Raw genomic sequence first — 21,378 nt, 5'->3', positions numbered from 1 at the left:
TTATGTAAAAAATGAAGAACTCGGGGGTTGGGCCTTTGACCACATGCATCGCCCTCTTTCCCAATCCCTCGGGGGCAGTGAGAATGGCGTCTCCTCAGCCTGTTCCCCCCTGCCCATCCTCTCCTGGCCCCTGGGGTCTGCACCCATGGGTGATGGGTGATGCCCACCCTGGGCAGTTACTATCAATCAATCAATCATATTTATTGAGTGCTTACTGTGTGCAGAGCACTGTACTAAGCGCTTGGGAAAGCCCGAGCAGGTCCGGCCCCAGTGCGTGGCTCAGTGGAAAGAGCATGGGCTGTGGAATCAGACGTCATGGGTTCAAATCCCAGCTCTGCCACTTAGCTGTGTGACTTTGCGCAAGTCACTTAACTTCTCTGCGCCTCAGTTACCTCATCTGTAAAATGGGGATTAAAACTGTGAGCTAACCTCCCCAGTGCTTAACAGTAACGCTTAACAAATGCCATTATTATTATGATGATTATTGTCCCGAGGTGAGGGCTTGGGGCCAGACCTCTAGAATGGGAAGGCCACAGGCCTCGCTTGGGTGCTCAGGCCCGTGAAGGAGGGATGGTACTGCTGTAGTGTACACTCCCAAGCGCTCAGTACAGTGTCCGCACACATTAGAAGCAGCGTGGCTCGGTGGAAAGGGCACGGGCTTTGGAGTCAGACGTCCTGGGTTCAAATCCCAGCTCCGCCACTTAGCTGTGTGACTTTGGGCAAGTCACTTAACTTCTCCGCGCCTCAGTTACCCCATCTGTAAAATGGGGATTAAAACTGTGAGCCCCCCGTGGGACAACCTGATCACCTTGTAACCTCCCCAGCGCTTAACAAATGCCATTATTATGATGATTATTATTGTCCTGAGGTGAGGGATTGGGGCCGGACCTCTACTTGTGTGGCGGTGCTCCGCGGCCCTGCTGAATGGGAAGGCCACAGGCCTCGCTTGGGTGCTCAGGAAGGAGGGACGGTACTGCTGTAGTGTACACTCCCAAGCGCTTAGTACAGTGTCCGCACACATTAGAAGCGGCGTGGCTCAGTGGAAAGGGCACGGGCTTTGGAGTCAGAGGTCATGGGTTCGAATCCCAGCTCTGCCACCTGTCTGCTGTGTGACCTTGGGGAAGTCACTTAACTTCTCAGAACCTCATTTACCTCATCCGCAAAACGGGGATTAAAATTGTGAGCCCCCCGTGGGACAACCTGATCACCTTGTATCCCCCCCAGCGCTTAGAACAGTGCTTTTCACATAGTAAGCGCTTAACAAATGCCATCATCATCATCATCATTAAAATCTCAGTGAATAAGATTGAATTTTGTTAGTCTGTTTGGTTTTGTTCTCTGACTCCCCCTTTTAGACTGTGAGCCACTGTTGGGTAGGGACCGTCTCTCTATGTTGCCAACTTGGACTTCCCAAGCGCTTAGTACAGTGCTCTGCACACAGTAAGCGCTCAATAAATACGATTGATTGATTGATTGATTGATAGTATGTTTGGTTTTGTTCTCCGTCTCCCCCGTTTAGACTGTGAGCCCACTGTTGGGTAGGGACTGTCTCTATATGTTGCCAACTTGGACCTCCCAAGCGCTTAGTACAGTGCTCTGCACACAGTAAGCGCTCAATAAACATGATTGATTGATTGATTGAATGGGTGAACGCCGGGCCTGCAGCCGCCCACCCTTCCCCAGAACCCCTTTGTGGGCAGGAGGTCCCTGCCTCATCCCTCTGTTTCGTAGGGATCGCCTCTATATGTTGCCAACTTGTACTTCCCAAGCGCTTAGTACAGTGCTGTGCATATAGTAAGCGCTCAATAAATACGATTGAATGAATGAATGAATCCCTCTGGCCTCAGGGGCCCCTTCCCTCAGCCCACGCACAAAATGGCCGCCCGGGCCCGTCGAAGCCCAGAGGCGCGGGGTTCTTCCCCACGGAGCCCGCCACGCGCCAACCGCACGAGGCGCGCCCGGAATGCGGCTCGCTGATTGGTCTCCGGGAACCCTAGGGCGGGAACGGGAGGAGGAGCGCGCATGCGCGACGGGGGGAGCGCGAGAAGGGGCGCCAGCGCGCATGCGCGGCGAGGGGGCGCGCGGGGGGGCGCGCGGCGGTGCATCATCGCGCATGCGCGGCGGGGGGGCGCGCGAGGAGGGGCACCGGCGCGCATGCGCGGCGAGGGGGCAAGAGAGAGGGGCACCAGCGCGCATGCGCGGGGCGCCTGGAGGTGCGAAGAGCCCTCGAGCTGAGCTCCAGTGGCTCCCCCATCAACCTACGAATCTGACAAAAACTCCTCACTCTCGACTTCAAGTCTCTCAATAATAAAAATAATAATAATAATAGCATTTATTAAGCACTTACTATGTGCAAATCCCTGTCCTAAGCGCCGGGGAGGCTGGGTGGGGACTGTCTCTATATGTTGCCAACTTGTACTTCCCAAGCGCTTAGTACAGTGCTCTGCTCACAGTACACGCCGAATAAATACCATTAATGGGTTGATTGTCACTTTTTGCCCGTTTGGGGACTAGGCACCCAACTGGTTGGTGAGGTTGGACTAGATCAGACCTCCCGCCGCACCCCATCCTAGGCCGTCGCTATGGTGATCGGGATGGGGGGCTGTCCCCCAGTTACTATGGCAACAAGGGTCCTCTCGGCCTGGCCCAGATGGGACCCTGAAAGCAGGCCCTCCAGCTCTCTGGGCTCCCGTCTCCCCGAGCGGGAGGGAAGGAGCGGCAGCCCGACCAGAAATGAAGCCCGAGGCCAGAAGCCGCTTCCGCCTTCTTTAATGGGAGCCCAAACTGACCCATCGGGGCCTACAGGACGGGACGGTGGACACGCAGCGGCTCCGAGTTCTTCCCGGCCTCGTTCAGACAGGGGCAGAAGTAGGGGAAGAGCCTCTCGGTGAAGGTGCTGCTGAAAGTGTACAGGTGGGTCATGGTGTTGGCGTCGTTGACCCGTCGGGGCCTACAGGACGGGATGGTGGACGCGCAGCGGCTCCGAGTTCTTCCCGGCCTCGTTCAGACAGGGGCAGAAGTAGGGGAAGAGCCTCTCGGTGAAGGTGCTGCTGAAAGTGTACAGGTGGGTCATGGTGTTGGCGTCGTAGTAGGACACCTGACCGCCCTCGTGGTCCAGGTATATCCCCACCTTGCAGAGGCCCCGGCCCAGCTCCAGGCTGCGGGAGGGCACGTCCAGAGCCTTCAGCTCCGTCCCGTTCCTCAGGCGCAGGAGCCAGAACCCCTCCTGGGGGGACAGGGGGCAGTTGCCCTTGCGGGGAACGGACTCCCTGACGACGCCCACCGTCCACTTGGTCTTGTTGGCCACTTCCACCTCCCAGTAGTGCTTGCCCGTGGTGAAGCCCTCCGTGCCCAGCACCGCCACGCTGGAGTCAAAGCGCTCCGGGACGTCCGGCAGGGCCCGTTTGATGTCGCCGTGGTGCACGCTGGTCTGGTCTTCTGACAGCACCAAGTTCGGGTGGGCTGTTTTGGGGTCCAGGGTCACCGAGGAGAGGCCTGGCCAAGAAGGGAGTCGTGAAGGGGCGGGGAACAGTTTGGCACACCCAGGTATACCAACGTGCCCAAGCACGGCAGGTGTGCTGAGCCGGCACACGAGCAGGAAGGACCGTCAGTCAGTCAATTGTATTTACTGAGCACTGACTGTGTGCAGAGCTCTGTACTAAGAGCTGGGCAGAGTACAATATAACAATATAACATAATATATCAACATATAATATAAAAATAATATAATATAATATACCACACTACAATATAATATGATGATATGATATAATATCATATAATATAATCAATACATATAATATAACATAATATAAGCTATATATGATATGACAATATAACATAATATTATAATATAATATAATATGACATGATATGATATAACATAATATAATATAATATGATATGATATGATATAAATGTAATGTAATATGATATGATATAATATAATATAATATAATTAATATAATATAATACTAACGTAATGAAAAATAATATAATAAATTTACTATGATGAATTTAATATAATAAATATAATACAATATACTACAATGTAATATAATATAATATAATATATGATATAATATAATATGATATAACATGTGATCAGCATAATGTAATATAATATAATGCTATGTAAAATGATAAAATATGGCATAATATGATATAATATGATATAATATATAATATAATATAATATGTTATGTAATGTAATGTAATAATATATATTGTAGTATGCATGATATATACATAATATAATATACATAATATGATATAGCAATATAATAATGATAATAACTTATGCGCTATGTTATGTTATGCGCTTACTATGTGCCAAGCACTATTCTAAGCGCTGGGGGAGATACAAGGTAATCAGGTTGTCCCACATGGGGCTCACAGTCTTAATCCCCATTTTCCAGATGAGGTAACCAAGGCACAGAGAAGTTAAGTGACTTGCCCAAAGTCACACAGCTGATAAGTGGCAGAGGAAGCTTCCAAGCCCACGCTCTTTCCACTGAACCACGCTGCTTCACAATAATAATGGCATGTATTAAGCGCTTACTGTGTGCAAAGCACTGTTGTAAGTGCTGGGGAGGTTACAAGGTGATCAGGTTGTGCCACGGGTGGCGGGGGGGGGGGGGGGCTCACAGTCTTCATCCCCATTTTACAGGTGAGGGAACTGAGGCCCAGAGAAGTGAAGTGACTTGCCCAAAGTCACGGCTGACAATTGGCGGAGCTGGGATTTGAACCCATGACCTATGACTCCACAGCCACTCTTTCCACTGAGCCACGCTGCTTCTCTAACAGACATATAACAGACACATTCCCTGCCCACAGCAAGCTTACAGTCTAGAGGGAGAGACAGGCATTAATAATTTTTTTGTTAATATGTTTTGTTTTGTTGTCTGTCTCCCCCTTCTAGACTGTGAGCCCACTGTTGCGTAGGGACCGTCCCTATATGTTGCCAACTTGGACTTCCCAAGCGCTTAGTACAGTGCTCTGCACACAGTAAGCCCTCAATAACTATGATTGAATGAATGAATGAATGAATAAAATTACAGATATGTGTAGAAATACTGAGGCGGGGGTAAACAAAAGGAGCAAGTCAAGATGGAGCAGAAGGGAGTGGGAGAAGAGGAAAGGAGGGCTTTCCTCAGTAGGAAAAAGCCCGGGCTTTGGAGTCAGAGGTCATGGGTTCAAATCCCAGCTCCGCCAATTGTCAGCTGTGTGATTTTGGGCAAGTCACTTCACTTCTCTGGGCCTCAGTTCCCTCATCTGTAAAATGGGGATGAAGACTGTGAGCCCCACGAGGGACAACCTGATCACCTTGTAACCTCCCCAGCGCTTAGAATGGTGCTTTGCATGTAGTAAGCGCTTAATAAATACCATTATTATTATTATTATATCTATTACCCCCTCCCAAACCCTCTGCACAAAGTACATGAGAAGCAGCGTGGCTCAGTAGGAAAGAGCCCGGGCTTTGGAGTCAGAGGTCATGGGTTCAAATCCCGGCTCCGCCAATTGTCAGCTGGGTGACTTTGGGCAAGTCACTTCACTTCTCTGGGCCTCAGTTACCTCATCTGTAAAAAGGGGATGAAGACTGTGAGCCCCACGAGGGACAACCTGATCACCTTGTAACTTCCCCAGTGCTTGGAACGGTGCTTTGCACATAGTAATCACTTAATAAATACCATTATTATTATTAAATCTATTACACCCTCCCAAACCCTCTGCACAAAGTACATGAGAAGCAGTGTGGCTCAGTAGGAAAGAGCCCGGGCTTTGGAGTCAGAGGTCATGGGTTCAAATCCCAGCTCCGCCAATTGTCAGCTGGGTGACTTTGGGCAAGTCACTTCACTTCTCTGGGCCTCAGTTACCTCATCTATAAAAAGGGGATGAAGACTGTGAGCCCCACGAGGGACAACCTGATCACCTTGTAACCTCCCCAGCGCTTAGAACGGTGCTTTGCATGTAGTAAGCGCTTAATAAATACCATTATTATTATTATTATTATTATCTCTATTACCCCCCTCCCAAACCCTCTGCACAAAGTACATGAGAAGCAGCGTGGCTCAGCAGGAAAGAGCCCAGGCTTTGGAGTCAGAGGTCATGGGTTCAAATCCCGGCTCCGCCAATTGTCAGCTGGGTGACTTTGGGCAAGTCACTTCACTTTTCTGGGCCTCAGTTACCTCATCTATAAAAAGGGGATGAAGATTGTGAGCCCCACGAGGGACAACCTGATCACCTTGTGACCTCCCCAGCGCTTGGAACGGTGCTTTGCACGTAGTAAGTGCTTAATAAATACCATTATTATTATTATTATTATTATTAAATCTATTGCCCCCTCCCAAACCCTCTGCACAAAGTAAGCTATAGAGAAATACTGTTGATTTTGTTTGGTTGCCTGATTTGTTGGTGGACGGGTCCGGGGGCAGCCTCCTCTGGCCTCTACGTACCTGGGCAGAGGATTGTCCGCATTTCTGTCCACACCATGTGCTGAATCGGGCCCTTGAACTTGCCCAGGCTCAGCTCCCTGATGAGGACCTCACAGGGGAGCAATACCTCGGTTCCTTGCTCCAGGCTGTGGGGACACATAGCCAACAGTTAATAATAATAATAATAATAATAATAATAATAGCATGTATTAAGCGCTTACTACGTACCAAGCACTGTTCTAAGCACTGGGGAGGTTACAAGGTCAGCAGTTTGTCCCACGGGGGGCTCACAGTCTTCATCCCAATTTGACAAAGGAGGGCACTGAGGCCCAGAGAAGCCAAGTGACTTGCCCAAAGTCACACAGCTGACAGCTGGCGGAGCCGGGATTGGAACCCATGACCTCTGACTCCAAAGCCCGGGCTCTTTCCACTGAGCCACGCTGCTTCTCAGATGATCATCTCCCCACCTTCAAAGCCTTATTGAAGGCACATCTCCTCCCTGATTAAGCCTTCCTTTCCTCTTTTCCCATTCCCTTTTGCATCATCCTAACTTTCTCCCTTTATTCATTCATAAATTCATAAATACGATTGAATGAATGAATGAATGAGTGAATGAAATTCCCCCCCACACACAGCCTCACAACACTTTTGCACATCTCTGTACAAAATAATATAATATTATGTATTTATATTAAGGTCTGATTCATTCATTCACTTCAATTGCATTTATTGAGCACTTACTGTGTGCAGAGCACTGTACTAAGCGCTTGGGAAGTACAAGTCGGCAACATGTAGAGACGGTCCCTACCCAACAACGGGATCACAGTCTAGAAGATTCCTAAGAGGAATCTAGAACATTCCCACCTCTACACTGTAAGGTCGTTGTGGGCAGGGAATGTGTCTGTTGTATTGTTGTGTGGTACTCTGTGTTCAGTACAGTCCCCTGCACACAGAAAGTGCTCAATAAATAAGACTGATTGATTGATTGACAAGAACCATTGTCATGCAGCGTGGCTCGGTGGAAAGAGCATGGGCTTGGTACTCAGAGGTCATGGGTTCGAATGCCGCCTCCCCCGCATGTCTGCTGTGTGACCTTGGGCAAGTCACTTCACTTCTCTGTGCCTCAGTTCCCTCATCTGTAAAATAGGGATTAAGACTGTGAGCCCCCCATGGGACAACCTGCTCACCTTGTAACATCCCCAGCATTTAGAACAGTGCTTTGCACATAGTAAGCGCTTAATAAATGCCATTATTATTATTATTATTATTACTATTATTATTATTATTGACTTACCTCTGCAGGAAGAACTTGATGTCCTAGGAGAGGGAGGAAGAGACAGAGAGATCAGCTCTCAGCTTGCTGGTCACCCCCCAAGAGATTTGGGGGGCAGTGCCCCTGGAGAGGGGTGGTCTCTGCCCTTCCAATCAATCAATCAATCAATCAATCGTATTTATTGAGCACTTACTGTGTGCAGAGCACTGTACTAAGCACTTGGGAAGTCCAACTTGGCAACATATAGAGACGGTCCCTACCCAACAGTGGGCTCACAGTCTAGAAGGGGGAGACAGAGAACAAAACCAAACATATTAACAAAATAAAATAAATAGAATAGATCTGTACAAGTAAATAAATAAATAAATAAATAAATTTATTTTAAATTTAATTTTAATTTTTAAAAAAATTTTAAATTTTTTCATTTTAAAATTAAATTTAAATTTCATATATTTAAATAAATAGAGTAATAAATACGTACAAACATATATATTTCCAGTCCCCTCATTCTCCAAAGGCTTCCTGGGACCAAGCCACCCTCACCCGGGTCCTCTCCCCCGCCCCGGGTCATTCATTCATTCATTCATTCAATCGTATTTATTGAGCACTTACTGTGTGCAGAGCACTGGACTAAGCGCTTGGGAAATCCAAGTTGGCAATCAATCAATCAACCGTATTTATTGAGCGCTTACTGTGTGCAGAGCACTGGACTAAGCGCTTGGGAAGTTGGCAACATATAGAGACAGTCCCTACCCAACAGTGGGCTCACAGTGTAGGAGGGGAGACAGAGAACAAAATGAAACATATTAACCAAATAAAATAAATAGAATAAATACGTACAAATAAAATCAATCAATAAATAGAGTAATAAATCCGTACAAACATATATACAGGTGCTGTGGGGAGGGGAAGGAGGTAAGGCGGGGGGGAGGAGGATGGGGAAAGGAAGGAGGGGGCTCAGTCTGGGAAGGCCTCCTGAGGGAGGAGACAGACAAAACAAAACATATTAACCAAATAAAATAAATAGAATAAATATGTACAAATAAAATCAATCAATAGAGTAATAAAAACATATATACATATATACAGGTGCTGTGGGGAGGGGAAGGAGGTAAGGCGGGGGGGAGGAGGGTGGGGAGAGGAAGGAGGGGGCTCAGTCTGGGAAGGCCTCCTGAAGGAGGAGACAGACAAAACAAAACATATTAACCAAATAAAATAAATAGAATAAATATGTACAATTAAAATCAATCAATAAATAGAGTAATAAATCCGTACAAACATATATACATATATACAGGTGCTGTGGGGAGGGGAAGGAGGTAAGGCGCGGGGGAGGAGGGTGGGGAGAGGAAGGAGGGGGCTCGGTCTGGGAAGGCCTCCTGAAGGAGGAGACAGACAAAACAAAACACATTAACCAAATAAAATAAATAGAATAAATATGTACAATTAAAATCAATAAATAAATAGAGTAATAAATCCGTACAAATATATATACATATATACAGGTGCTGTGGGGAGGGGAAGGAGGTAAGGTGGTGGGGAGGAGGGTGGGGAGAGGAAGGAGGGGGCTCAGTCTGAGAAGGCCTCTTGAAGGAGGAGACAGACAAAACAAAACATATTAACAAAATGAAATAAATAGAATAGTAAATTGGAATAGAATAGAATTCATTCATTCATTCAATCGTATTTATTGAGCGCTTACTGTGTGCAGAGCACTGGACTAAGCGCTGGGTCCCCGCCAGGAGATCTGCATGGCTCTGCCACAGGGAGCAGGAGGATCACCGGCTATCCTAGAAAGCTCGGAATACCTCATCCATCTCCTGACTCATGAATGAGTCATCATCCCCTCTAGACTGTAAGCTCCTTGTGGGCAGGCAGCGTGGCTCAGTGGAAAGAGCCTGGGCTTTGGAGTCAGAGGTCATGGGTTCAAATCCTGGCTCTGCCAATTGTCAGCTGTGTGACTTTGGGCAAGTCACTTCACTTCTCTGGGTCTCCATTACCTCATCTGGAAAATGGGGATTAAGACTGGGAGCCCCCCCCCCCCCCCGTGGGACAACCTGATCACCTTGTAACCTCCCCAGCGCTTAGAACAGTGCTTTGCACATAGTAAGTGCTTAATAAATGCCATCATCATTATTATTATTATTATGTCTATAATAATAGACATAGTATTGTCATTATAATAATTATATTATATAATAATTAATTATATTATATTATATAATGATTATATTATATAATAATTAATTAAATTATATGTTAAATTATATATTATATGATTATATAATAATTACAATAATAATGGCATTTGTTAAGCACCTACTATGTGCTGAGCACTCTTCAAAGCGCTGGGGTAGATACAAGGGAATCAGGTTGTCCCACGTGGGGCTCCCAGTCTTAATCCCCATTTTACAGATGAGGGAACTGAGGCCCAGAGAATTTAAAAGTGACCTGCCCAAGGTCACGCAGCACACAAGTGGCAGAGGGGGGATTAGAACCCATGACCTCTGAACTATGACCTATGAACTACGAACCCATGACCCTAGAACTATGAATCCCATTTGGGATAGAGACTGTGTTCAACCTGATTCTCCTGCTCCCCAACCCCCCCCACCCTCCCTCCTTCCCCTCCCCACAGCACCTGTATATGGTTGTACAGATTTATGACTCTATTTTACTTGCACATATTTACTATTCTGTATATTATATATATATATATATACACTATTCTATATATTATATATATGTGTATATATATATATATATATATATATATATATATATATATATATATATATATATACTATTCTATATATTCTATATATTTTGCTAAGGATGTGCATTTTTAGACTGTGCACAGGACAGGCCGGGGCGTAATGAACGTGATCAATCGATTGATTCTAAAAAACAGGAGATACAATTCCTCCTGCTGTGTCCTTATGGGTGGAGGACATAGAGGCAGCTAATCCGGAGCCCGGTAAACAATGCTTCCCTAGTGGCCTCTCCCAGGGAGTCTAGTGGTCACCGACCTAAACTTTGGAAAGACCCCCACTCCAAGGAAATTCCACACCCAAGCAAGGCAAGGAATCCCACTGATTACCTGTATATATGTATATATGTTTGTACATATTTATTACTCTATTTATTTTACTTGTACATACCTATTCTATTTCTTTTATTCTGTTAGTATGTTTGGTTTTGTTCTCTGTCTTCCCCTTTCAGACTGTGAGCCCACTGTTGGGTAGGGACTGTCTCTATATGTTGCCAACTTGGACTTCCCAAGCGCTTAGTCCAGTGCTCTGCACCCAGTAGGCGCTCAATAAATACGATTGATGATGATGATACAATGCAAATGAATTAGCAGGCACGAACCCTGCCCAAAACCAGATGAGAAGTCCAGAAACGGGGGTCTTGGTGGGGTGGGTAGGCCCCGTCTCCAACCACGTCCACTTTAATCAATCAATCGTATTTATTGAGCGCTTACTGTGTGCAGAGCACTGCACTAAGCGCTTGGGAAGCGCTTTGAGAGTTGCACAGGACAGGCCGGGGCATAATGAACATGATCAATCGATTGATTCCATAGGAACAGGAGATACAATTCCTCCTGCTATCTTCTTATGGGTGGAGGACACAGAGGCAGCTAATCCGGAGCCCGGTAAACAATGCTTCCCTAATGGCCTCTCCCAGGGAGTCTAGTGGTCACCCCTGACCCAAACTTTGGAAAGACCCCCACTCCAAGGAAATTCCACACCCAAGCAAGGCAAGCAATCCCACTGATTACCTGTATATATACCTGATTACCTGTGTATGTATACTGATTACCTGTATATATACTGATTACTGATTACATATATATATACCTGTATATATGTATATATGTTTGTACATATTTATTACTCTATTTATTTATTTATTTATTTTACTTGTACATACCTATTCTATTTCTTTTATTTTGTTAGTATGTTTGGTTTTGTTCTCTGTCTCCCCCTTTCAGACTGTGAGCCCACTGATGGGTAGGGACTGTCTCTATATGTTGCCAACTTGGACTTCCCAAGCGCTTAGTCCAGTGCTCTGCACCCAGTAAGCGCTCAATAAATACGATTGATGATGATGATGATGATGATTCCCTTCCTCACTTCCCCTTCCCGGCCCGCCCAGCCGGGCCCAGCTCCCTGCCCCATCCCGGCTAGGGCCACCCACCGTGAGGAATTTGAAGGAGTTGTGCCGGCTCATCCGGCTCTGGATTCCCGCCAGCATCTCCTTGGCTCTGTTGCCCCGTTCCTGGAGCTGGTTCAGGTTCCTTTCCATCTCCTGGTTCTGGGCTTTGCCCTCCTCCCTCAGCTCCTCCAGGAGATGCTTCTCTTTGCTGTGCAGGAACTGGTGCAGCTTCAAGAACTCCAGCGAGATGTGGTGTTGCAGGCGTAGCTGATTCTCCTGGAATTCCCACCCGCCCGGGTGGTTAGGGCTGGGGATGGAGACCGCGACGGGCCGTGGCCCGAGAGCTCGAGAGATCAGAGGGAAGCTTCAGCAATTCCCGGGAAAAGGTCAAGCCTTCCCATTCTGCTGAACAGCCAGAGGACCCCAGTTCAAATCCCACCCCCTGGGGCTCAGCCCCTCCTCCCCACTCCAGACTCAGCCCACAGGCCCCAGCCCAGGTCCAGATAATAATAATAATTATGCCATCTGCCAGGCGCTTACTATCATCAATCGTATTTATTGAGCGCTTACTATGTGCAGAGCACTGTACTAAGCGCTTACTATGTGCCAGGTTCTGTACTAAGCAAATAATAATAATAATGATGGCATTTATTAAGCACTTACTGTGTGCAAAAAATGGGGTGGGACGCAGTCCCCGTCCCACGTGGGCCTCACAGTCTCAATCTCCATTTTACAGGTGAAGTAACTGAGGCCCAGAGAAGTGAAGTGCTTGCCCCGAAACACACGGCAGACAAGTGGCAGAGCAGGGATTAGAACCCATGACCTGACTTAATAATAATGATGGCATTTATTGAGCGCTTACTATGTGCAAAGCACTGTTCTAAGCGCTGAAAACACTGCTTCTAGACTGTGAGCCCACTGCTGGGTAGGGACCGTCTTTATATGTTGCCGACTTGTACTTCCCAAGCGCTTAGTACAGTGCTCTGCACACAGTAAGCGCTCAATAAATACGATTGAATGAATGAATGAATTACTATTCTAAGCGCTGCGGGGTGGTTACAAGGTGATCAGGTTGTCCCACGGGGGCTCATAGTCTTAATCCCCATTTTACAGATGAGGTAATAGGCACAGAGAATAATAATAATAATAATGTTGGCATTTGTTCTTCTAGACTGTCTTCTAGACTGTGAGCCCACTGCTGGGTAGGGGCTGTCTCTATATGTTGCCAATTTGGACTTCCCAAGCGCTTAGTACAGTGCTCTGCACACAGTAAGCACTCAATAAATAAGATTGATTGATTGATTGATTTGTTAAGCGCTATGTGCAAAGCACTGTTCTAAGCGCTGGGGGGGATACAAGGTGATCAGGTTGTCCCACGGGGGGCTCACAGTCTTAATCCCTGTTTTACAGATGAGGTAATGGGCATGGAGAATAATAATAATAATAATAATGTTGGCATTTGTTAAGCGCTTACTATGTGCCAAGCACTGTTCTAAGCGCTGGGGGAGATACAAGGTGATCAGGTTGTCCCAAGGGGGGCTCATAGTCTTAATCCTCATTTTACAGGTGAGGTAATAGGCACAGAGAAGAAGCAGTGTGGCTCAGTGGAAAGAGCCCGGGCTTTGGAGTCAGAGGTCATGGGTCCAAATCCCGGCTCCGCCACTTGTCAGCTGGGTGACTTTGGGCAAGTCACTTCACTTCTCTGGGCCTCAGTTCCCTCATCTGTCAAATGGGGATTGAGACTGCGAGCCCCATGTGGGACAACCTGATCACCTTGTAACCTCCCCAGCGCTTAGAACAGTGCTTTGCACATAGTAAGTGCTTAAGAAATGCCATCATCAACACCACATAGACTTGATGTGATGCGCTTAATAAATGCCATAAAAGAAAAGTGACTTGCCCAAAGTCACACAGCTGGCAATTGGCAGAGTCAGGATAATAATAATAATAATAATTTTGGTATTTGTTAAGCGCTTACTATGTGCAAAGCACTGTTCTAAGCGCTGGGGAGGATACAAGGTGATCAGGTTGTCCCACGTGGGGCTCATAATCTTAATCCCCATTTTCCAGGTGAGGTAACTGAGGCACAGAGAAGTTAAGTGACTTGCCCAAAGTCACACAGCTGACAAGCGGCAGAGCCGGGAATTGAACCCATGACCTCTGACTCCCAAGCCCGGGCTCTTTCCACTGAGCCACGCTGCTTCTCTAGACTGTGAGCCCACCGTTGGGTAGGGGCCGTCTCTCCATGTTGCCAACTTGGACTTCCCAAGCGCTTAGTCCAGTGCTCTGCACGCAGTAAGCGCTCAATAAATACGATTGATTGATTGATTGATTCTCTAGGCCAATGCTCTAGCGGCTTCTCCGCGTCCCTAAGCCCCTTCGCCTCACCTTGTGAGCAGAGATGGCTTCCTTCTGTAAGGCGCGCAGGCTCTGCACCTCCGACAAGGCCACCTCCAGATGGCCGCGAGTGGTCATCAGCTCCTCCTAAAAGATGGGGAACCGACAACTGTCTAGCCGCCCTAGGGCGGTCCCCTCTCCTCTCCCTCTCCCCACACCTGGGGGTCTCCAGGTGCGAGCGAGGGGGACGGAGAAAGGCTCTGGGACCCGAGGGACCGTGACATTAGCATTTCCCGGCCCTTGGTCTGCGGTGGTCTTCCCCCTTCTAGACTGGGAGCCCACTGTTGGGTAGGGACTGTCTCTATATGTTGCCCACTTGGACTTCCCAAGCGCTTAGTCCAGTGCTCTGCACCCGGTAAGCGCTCAATCAATACGAATGACTGATTGATTGATTGATTGTAAGCTCATTATGGGCACGGAATTATTTGTTAATATGTTTGGTTTTGTTCTCTGTCTCCCCCCTCTAGACTGTGAGCCCACTGTTGGGTAGGGACTTTGTCTATAATGTTGCCCACTTGGACTTCCCAAGTGCTTAGTACAGTGCTCTGCACCTGGTAAGCGCTCAATAAATACGATTGATTGATTGATTGTAAGCTCATTATGGGCACGGAATTATTTGTTAATATGTTTGGTTTTGTTGTCTGTCTCCCCCTTCTAGACTGGGAGCCCACTGTTGGGTAGGGACTGTCTCTATATGTTGCCCACTTGGACTTCCCAAGCGCTTAGTACAGTGCTCTGCACCCGGTAAGCGCTCAATCAATACGAATGACTGATTGATTGATTGATTGTAAGCTCATTATGGGCACGGAATTATTTGTTAATATGTTTGGTTTTGTTCTCTGTCTCCCCCCTCTAGACTGTGAGCCCACTGTTGGGTAGGGACTTTGTCTATAATGTTGCCCACTTGGACTTCCCAAGTGCTTAGTACAGTGCTCTGCACCTGGTAAGCGCTCAATAAATACGATTGATTGATTGATTGTAAGCTCATTATGGGCACGGAATTATTTGTTAATATGTTTGGTTTTGTTGTCTGTCTCCCCCTTCTAGACTGGGAGCCCACTGTTGGGTAGGGACTGTCTCTATATGTTGCCCACTTGGACTTCCCAAGCGCTTAGTACAGTGCTCTGCACCCGGTAAGCGCTCAATCAATACGAATGACTGATTGATTGATTGATTGTAAGCTCATTATGGGCACGGAACTATTTGTTAATATGTTTGGTTTTGTTCTCTGTCTCCCCCCTCTAGACTGTGAGCCCACTGTTGGGTAGGGACTGTGTCTATAATGTTGCCCACTTGGACTTCCCAAGTGCTTAGTACAGTGCTCTGCACCTGGTAAGCGCTCAATAAATACGATTGATTGATTGATTGTAAGCTCATTATGGGCACGGAATTATTTGTTAATATGTTTGGTTTTGTTCTCTGTCTCCCCCTTCTAGACTGTGAGCCCACCGTTGGGTAGGGACTGTCTCTATATGTTGCCCACTTGGACTTCCCAAGCGCTTAGTCCAGTGCTCTGCACCCGGTAAGCGCTCAATCAATACGATTGACTGATTGATTGATTGATTGTAAGCTCATTATGGGCACGGAATTATTTGTTAATATGTTTGGTTTTGTTCTCTGTCTCCCCCCTCTAGACTGTGAGCCCACTGTTGGGTAGGGACTGTGTCTATAATGTTGCCCACTTGGACTTCCCAAGTGCTTAGTACAGTGCTCTGCACCTGGTAAGCGCTCAATAAATACGATTGATTGATTGATTGTAAGCTCATTATGGGCACGGAATTATTTGTTAATATGTTTGGTTTTGTTCTCTGTCTCCCCCTTCTAGACTGTGAGCCCACCGTTGAGTAGGGACTGTCTCTATATGTTGCCCACTTGGACTTCCCAAGCGCTTAGTCCAGTGCTCTGCACCCGGTAAGCACTCAATAAATATGATTGACTGACTGATTGATTGATTGTAAGCTCATTATGGGCACGGAATGTGTCTCTTTAGTGTTGCATGGTACTCTCCCAAGCGCTTAGCCCAGTGCTGTGCACCCGGTAAGTGCTCAATAAACACGATTGATTGATTGATTGATTGGCTGTAAGCTCATTATGGGCATGGAATGTGTCTGTTTATTGTTGCATATACTCTCCCAAGCGCTTAGTCCAGTGCTCTGCACCCGGTAAGCGCTCAACCAATACGATTGATTGACTGATTGATTGATTTTAAGCTCATTATGGGCACGGAATGTGTCTGTTTATTGTTGTATGATACTCTCCCAAGCGCTTAGCCCAGTGCTCTGCACCCGGTAAGCGCTCAATCAATACGATTGATTGATTGATTGATTGCAGCGGCATTTCCAGGCTGGGGGACGGGATGGGGCGGGAATGTTTGTACATATTTATTACTCTGTTTCTTTATTTTACTTGTACATATCTATTCTATTTATTTTATTTGTTAATATGTTTGGTTTTGTTCCCTGTCTCCCCCTTCTAGACTGTGAGCCCACTGTTGGGTAGGGACTGTCTCTATACGTTGCCAACTTGTACTTCCCAAGCGCTTAGTCCAGTGCTCTGCACCCAGTAAGCGCTCAATCAATAAGATCGGTTGATCATCATCATCATCATCATCAATCGTATTTATTGAGCGCCTACTGTGTGCAGAGCACTGGACTAAGCGCTTGGGAAATACAAGTTGGCAACATATAGAGACAGTCCCGACCCAACAGTGGGCTCACAGTCTAAAAGGGGGAGACAGAGAACAAAACCAAACATACTAACAAAATAAAATCAATAGAATAGATATGTACAAGTAAAATAAATAAATAAATAGAGTAATAAATATGTACATACATATATACAGGTGCTGTGGGGAAGGGAAGGAGGTAAGATAGAGGGGATGGAGAGGGGGACGAGGGGGAGAGGAAGGAAGGGGCTCAGTGTGGGAAGGCCTCCTGGAGGAGGTGAGCTCTCAGTAGGGCCTTGAAGGGAGGAAGAGAGATTGATTGAATGGCCGGCACTCACCATGTACAGCTGGACCGCGTCCGGGATCTGCAGGAACTCGGGGACCTGCCCCCTGGTCATCTGGGAGTCCTTGCACTGGAAGCAGCCCAGCTTCCCGCTCCGCTTGCAGAAGAGCTTGAGGCTCTCGTTGTGCTCCTGGCACTGCGGCTGGCCCCGTCCCAGGGGCAGGCCCCGCACCTTCTCCACCAGCCGCCCCAGCGCCCGGTTCGGGGTGCCCTGGCGGCCCTGGCACAGCTGCTGGCACTCGGGGCAGTAGGTGTCCTCCCGCTGGCCCCACAGCCCCTGGATGCAGATGTGGCAGAAGTTGTGGCCGCAGGCCAGGAGGACGGGGTCCCCGAACCAGTCTCGGCAGAGCGGGCAGCTCAGCTCCTGCGTGATCTCCTCCACCTGGACCTCGGAGGCCAGCTGGGGGGCCAGGCCGGAGGAGGCGGGCGGGGGGGGCCTCACTCTCTTCGTTGTTGTGGCCCGCGGAGGGCACGGTGGGTGCAGAGGCCTGCTCTTCCTGGTGGTGTTTGCTGGCAGGGTGGGAAGGGAAAGGCCCCAGTGAGGACATCTCGCCCTGCGGGCCCGAACCCCTACGGCCGCCGAGGACCGCCCCGACTTGGGGTGAGGGGTCCCTTCCCACCACTCGGGACAGCAGCTGAACCTGCCACTTATAATAATAATAATAATCCACCCATCAATCAATCGTATTGACTGAGCGCCGACTGCATGCAGAACATCCTCCCAAGCACTAGGGAGATTACAGTCCAGTAGATTTGGTCGGGATCATCATCATCATCATCCATCGTATTTATTGAGCGCTTACTGTGTGCAGGGCACTGGACTAAGCGCTTGGGAAGTACAGATTGGCAACATATAGAGACAGTCATCGTCAATCGTGTTTATTGAGCGCTTACTGTGTGCAGAGCACTGGACCAAGCGCTTGGGAAGTACAGATTGGCAACATATACAGACAGTCATCATCAATCGTATTTAGTGAGGGCTTACTATGTGCAGAGCACTGGACTAAGCGCTTGGGAAGTACAGATTGGCAACATGTAGAGACAGTCATCGTCAATCGTATTTATTGAGCGCTTACTGTGTGCAGAGCACTGGACTAAGCGCTTGGGAAGTACAGATTGGCAATGTATAGAGACAGTCCCTACCCAACAGTGGGCTCACAGTCTAAAAGGGGGAGACAGAGAACAAAACCAAACATACTAACAAAATAAAAGAAATAGAATAGATATGTACAAGTAAAATAAATAAATAAATAGAGTAATAAATATGTACAAACATATATACATATATACAGGTGCTGTGGGGAAGGGAAGGAGGTAAAATGGGGGGGATGGAGACGGGGAGGAGGGGGGGATGATCCCTGCCCTCCAGGAATTTACTGTCTAATGGACATGAAAGGGAAGGAAAGTATCTAATGGACACGAAAGGGAAGGAAAGTAAGTGGGAGGAAAGAGAGCTGCCGTCCTGTTTGGGAAGGTGTAGAGCTCACCTTCTCCAGGAGGCCTTCCCAGACTGAGCCCCCTCCTTCCTCTCCCCCTCTTCCTCCTCTCCATCCCCCCCGCCTTACCTCCTTCCCTTCCCCACAGCACCTGTATAGATGTATATATGTTTGCACGTATTTATTACTCTGTTTATTTATTTTACTTGTACATATTTATTCTATTTATTTTATTTTGTTAATATGTTTTGTTTTGTTCTCTGTCTCCCCCTTCTAGACTGTGAGCCCGCCATTGGGTAGGGACCGTCTCTACATGTTGCCAACTTGGACTTCCCAAGCGCTTAGTCCAGTGCTCTGCACACAGAAAGCGCTCAATAAATACGATTGAATGAATGAATGAATGATGGCTTGACGGACAAATTAAAGGATAAAAAGCAGCATCCTTATTTCATGCAGTAATACCAATAGCAATAATAATAATAATAATGGCATTGAAGTGCTTACTATATGCCAAGCACTGTTCTAAGTGCTAAAGTAGATACAGGGTTATCGGTAGTCCAGTGCTCTGCACACAGAAAGCGCTCAATAAATACGATTGAATGAATGAATGAATGATGGCTTGATGGGCAAATTAAAGGATAAAAAGCAGCATCCTTATTTCATGCAGTAATACCAATAACAATAATAATAATGGTATTTAAGTGCTTACTATATACCAAGCACTGTTCTAAGTGCTAAAGTAGATACAGGGTTAACGGTAGTCCAGTGCTCTGCACACAGAAAGCACTCAATAAATACGATTGAATGAATGAATGAATGAATGATGGCTTGATGGACAAATTAAAGGATAAAAAGCAGCATCCTTATTTCATGCAGTGATACCAATAACACTAATAGTAATAATCATGGTATTTAAGTGCTCACTATATGCCAAGCACTGTTCTAAGTGCTACAGTAGATACAGGGTTATCGGTAGTCCAGTGCTCTGCACACAGAAAGCACTCAATAAGTACGATTGAATAAATGAATGAATGAATGATGGCTTGCTGGACAACTTAAAGGATAAAAAGCAGCATCCTTATTTCATGCAGTAATACCAATAGCAATAATAATAATAATAATAATGGTATTTAAGTGCTTACTATATGCCAAGCACTGTTCTAAGTGTTAAAGTAGATACAGGGTTATCGGTAGTCCAGTGCTCTGCACACAGAAAGCGCTCAATAAATACGATTGAATGAATGAATGAATGAATGATGGCTTGATGGACAAATTAAAGGATAAAAAGCAGCATCCTTATTTCATGCAGTAATACCAATAACAGTAATAGTAATAATCATGGTATTTAAGTGCTTACTATATGCCAAGCACTGTTCTAAGTGCCAAAGTAGATACAGGGTTATCGGTAGTCCAGTGCTCTGCACACGGTAAGCGCTCAATAAATACGATTGAAAGAACTGAATGAATGAATGACACGGTCCCTGTCCCACATGGGGCTCCCAATCCAGGCGAGAGGAAGTAGGATTTAATCCCCATTTCACCCAGCCCCCTTGTCTAGCCTGGCCCCCTCCGCCTCACCTCCATGACTGCAGATCCATCGGGACAGGAGTTCGGGATGGAGGCCGGCAGAGGTGGTAGGCCGTGGGTTCCATGGCGGTTGGTCGGTTGCTAGGACACCGCTGCTGATTTGTGTCTTCCTGTGCCCTCCATTCGATTGTGAGCCCCTCGAGGGCAGGGAACACATGCTTTCCTTCTGATGTGTTCCCTCAAGTGCTTAGTGCAGTGCTCCTCACTCAAGTAGGCGTCCAACGCATACCACTGATCGATGGATGATTGATCTTTGTCTTTCCTGAAGGCTTGCCTAACTCTGGGCAGCAGGTTGGATGGGGAACTCAAGAGGGGCCCTCGAACTACCTGTATATATGTTGTACATATTTATTACTCTATTTATTTTACTTGTACATATTTATTCTATTCGAGGCCTGGGGGAAGAGGCACGTGGCTGGTAATCAGGACACTCAAGTAGGTGTCCACAGATCGATGGATGATTGATTTTTGCCTTTCCTGAAGCCTTGCCTAAGTCTGGGCAGCGAGTTGGATGGGGAACTCAAGAGGGGCCCTCGAACTACCTGTATAGATGTATATATGTTTGTACATATTTATTACTCAATTTATTTATTTTACTTGTACATATTTATTCTATTCGAGGCCTGGGGGAAGAGGCACGTGGCTGGTAATCAGGACACTCAAGTAGGTGTCCAACGCATACCACTGATCGATGGATGATTGATTTTTGCCAAAGGCTTGCCTAAATCTGGGCAGCGGGTTGGATGGGGAACTCAAGAGGGGCCCTCGAACTACCTGTATAGATGTATATATGTTTGTACATGTTTATTACTCTATTTATTTTACTTGTACATATTTATTCTATTCGAGGCCTGGGGGAAGAGGCACGTGGCTGGGAATCAGGACACTCAAGTAGGTGTCCAACGCATACCACTGATCGATGGATGATTGATTTTTGCCGAAGGCTTGCCTAAATCTGGGCAGCGGGTTGGATGGGGAACTCAAGAGGGGCCCTCGAACTACCTGTATAGATGTACATATGTTTGTACATATTTATTACTCCATTTATTTATTTTACTTGTACATATTTATTCTGTTCGAGGCCT

General features: G+C 46.9%; 1 protein-coding gene across 1 annotated transcript; it reads right to left on the bottom strand.

Moving 5' to 3' along the window:
• Nucleotides 1–2,805: 2,805 nt before the first annotated feature.
• TRIM69 (tripartite motif containing 69) lies at nucleotides 2,806–20,304 on the bottom strand. Its single transcript, XM_038750464.1, is given in 8 exon segments — nucleotides 2,806–3,495; nucleotides 6,456–6,580; nucleotides 7,729–7,751; nucleotides 11,908–12,141; nucleotides 14,254–14,349; nucleotides 17,266–17,703; nucleotides 17,705–17,780; nucleotides 20,285–20,304. Coding segments are annotated over 8 exon segments (1,557 nt in total). The 3' UTR covers nucleotides 2,806–2,950.
• Nucleotides 20,305–21,378: the final 1,074 nt, after the last annotated feature.

Source organism: Tachyglossus aculeatus, chromosome 8 (genome assembly GCF_015852505.1).
Source record: "Tachyglossus aculeatus isolate mTacAcu1 chromosome 8, mTacAcu1.pri, whole genome shotgun sequence".
Lineage (NCBI taxonomy): Eukaryota > Metazoa > Chordata > Mammalia > Monotremata > Tachyglossidae > Tachyglossus > Tachyglossus aculeatus.
Note: the sequence above shows the minus strand (reverse complement) of the source record. Positions and strands in the feature narration are given on the sequence as shown.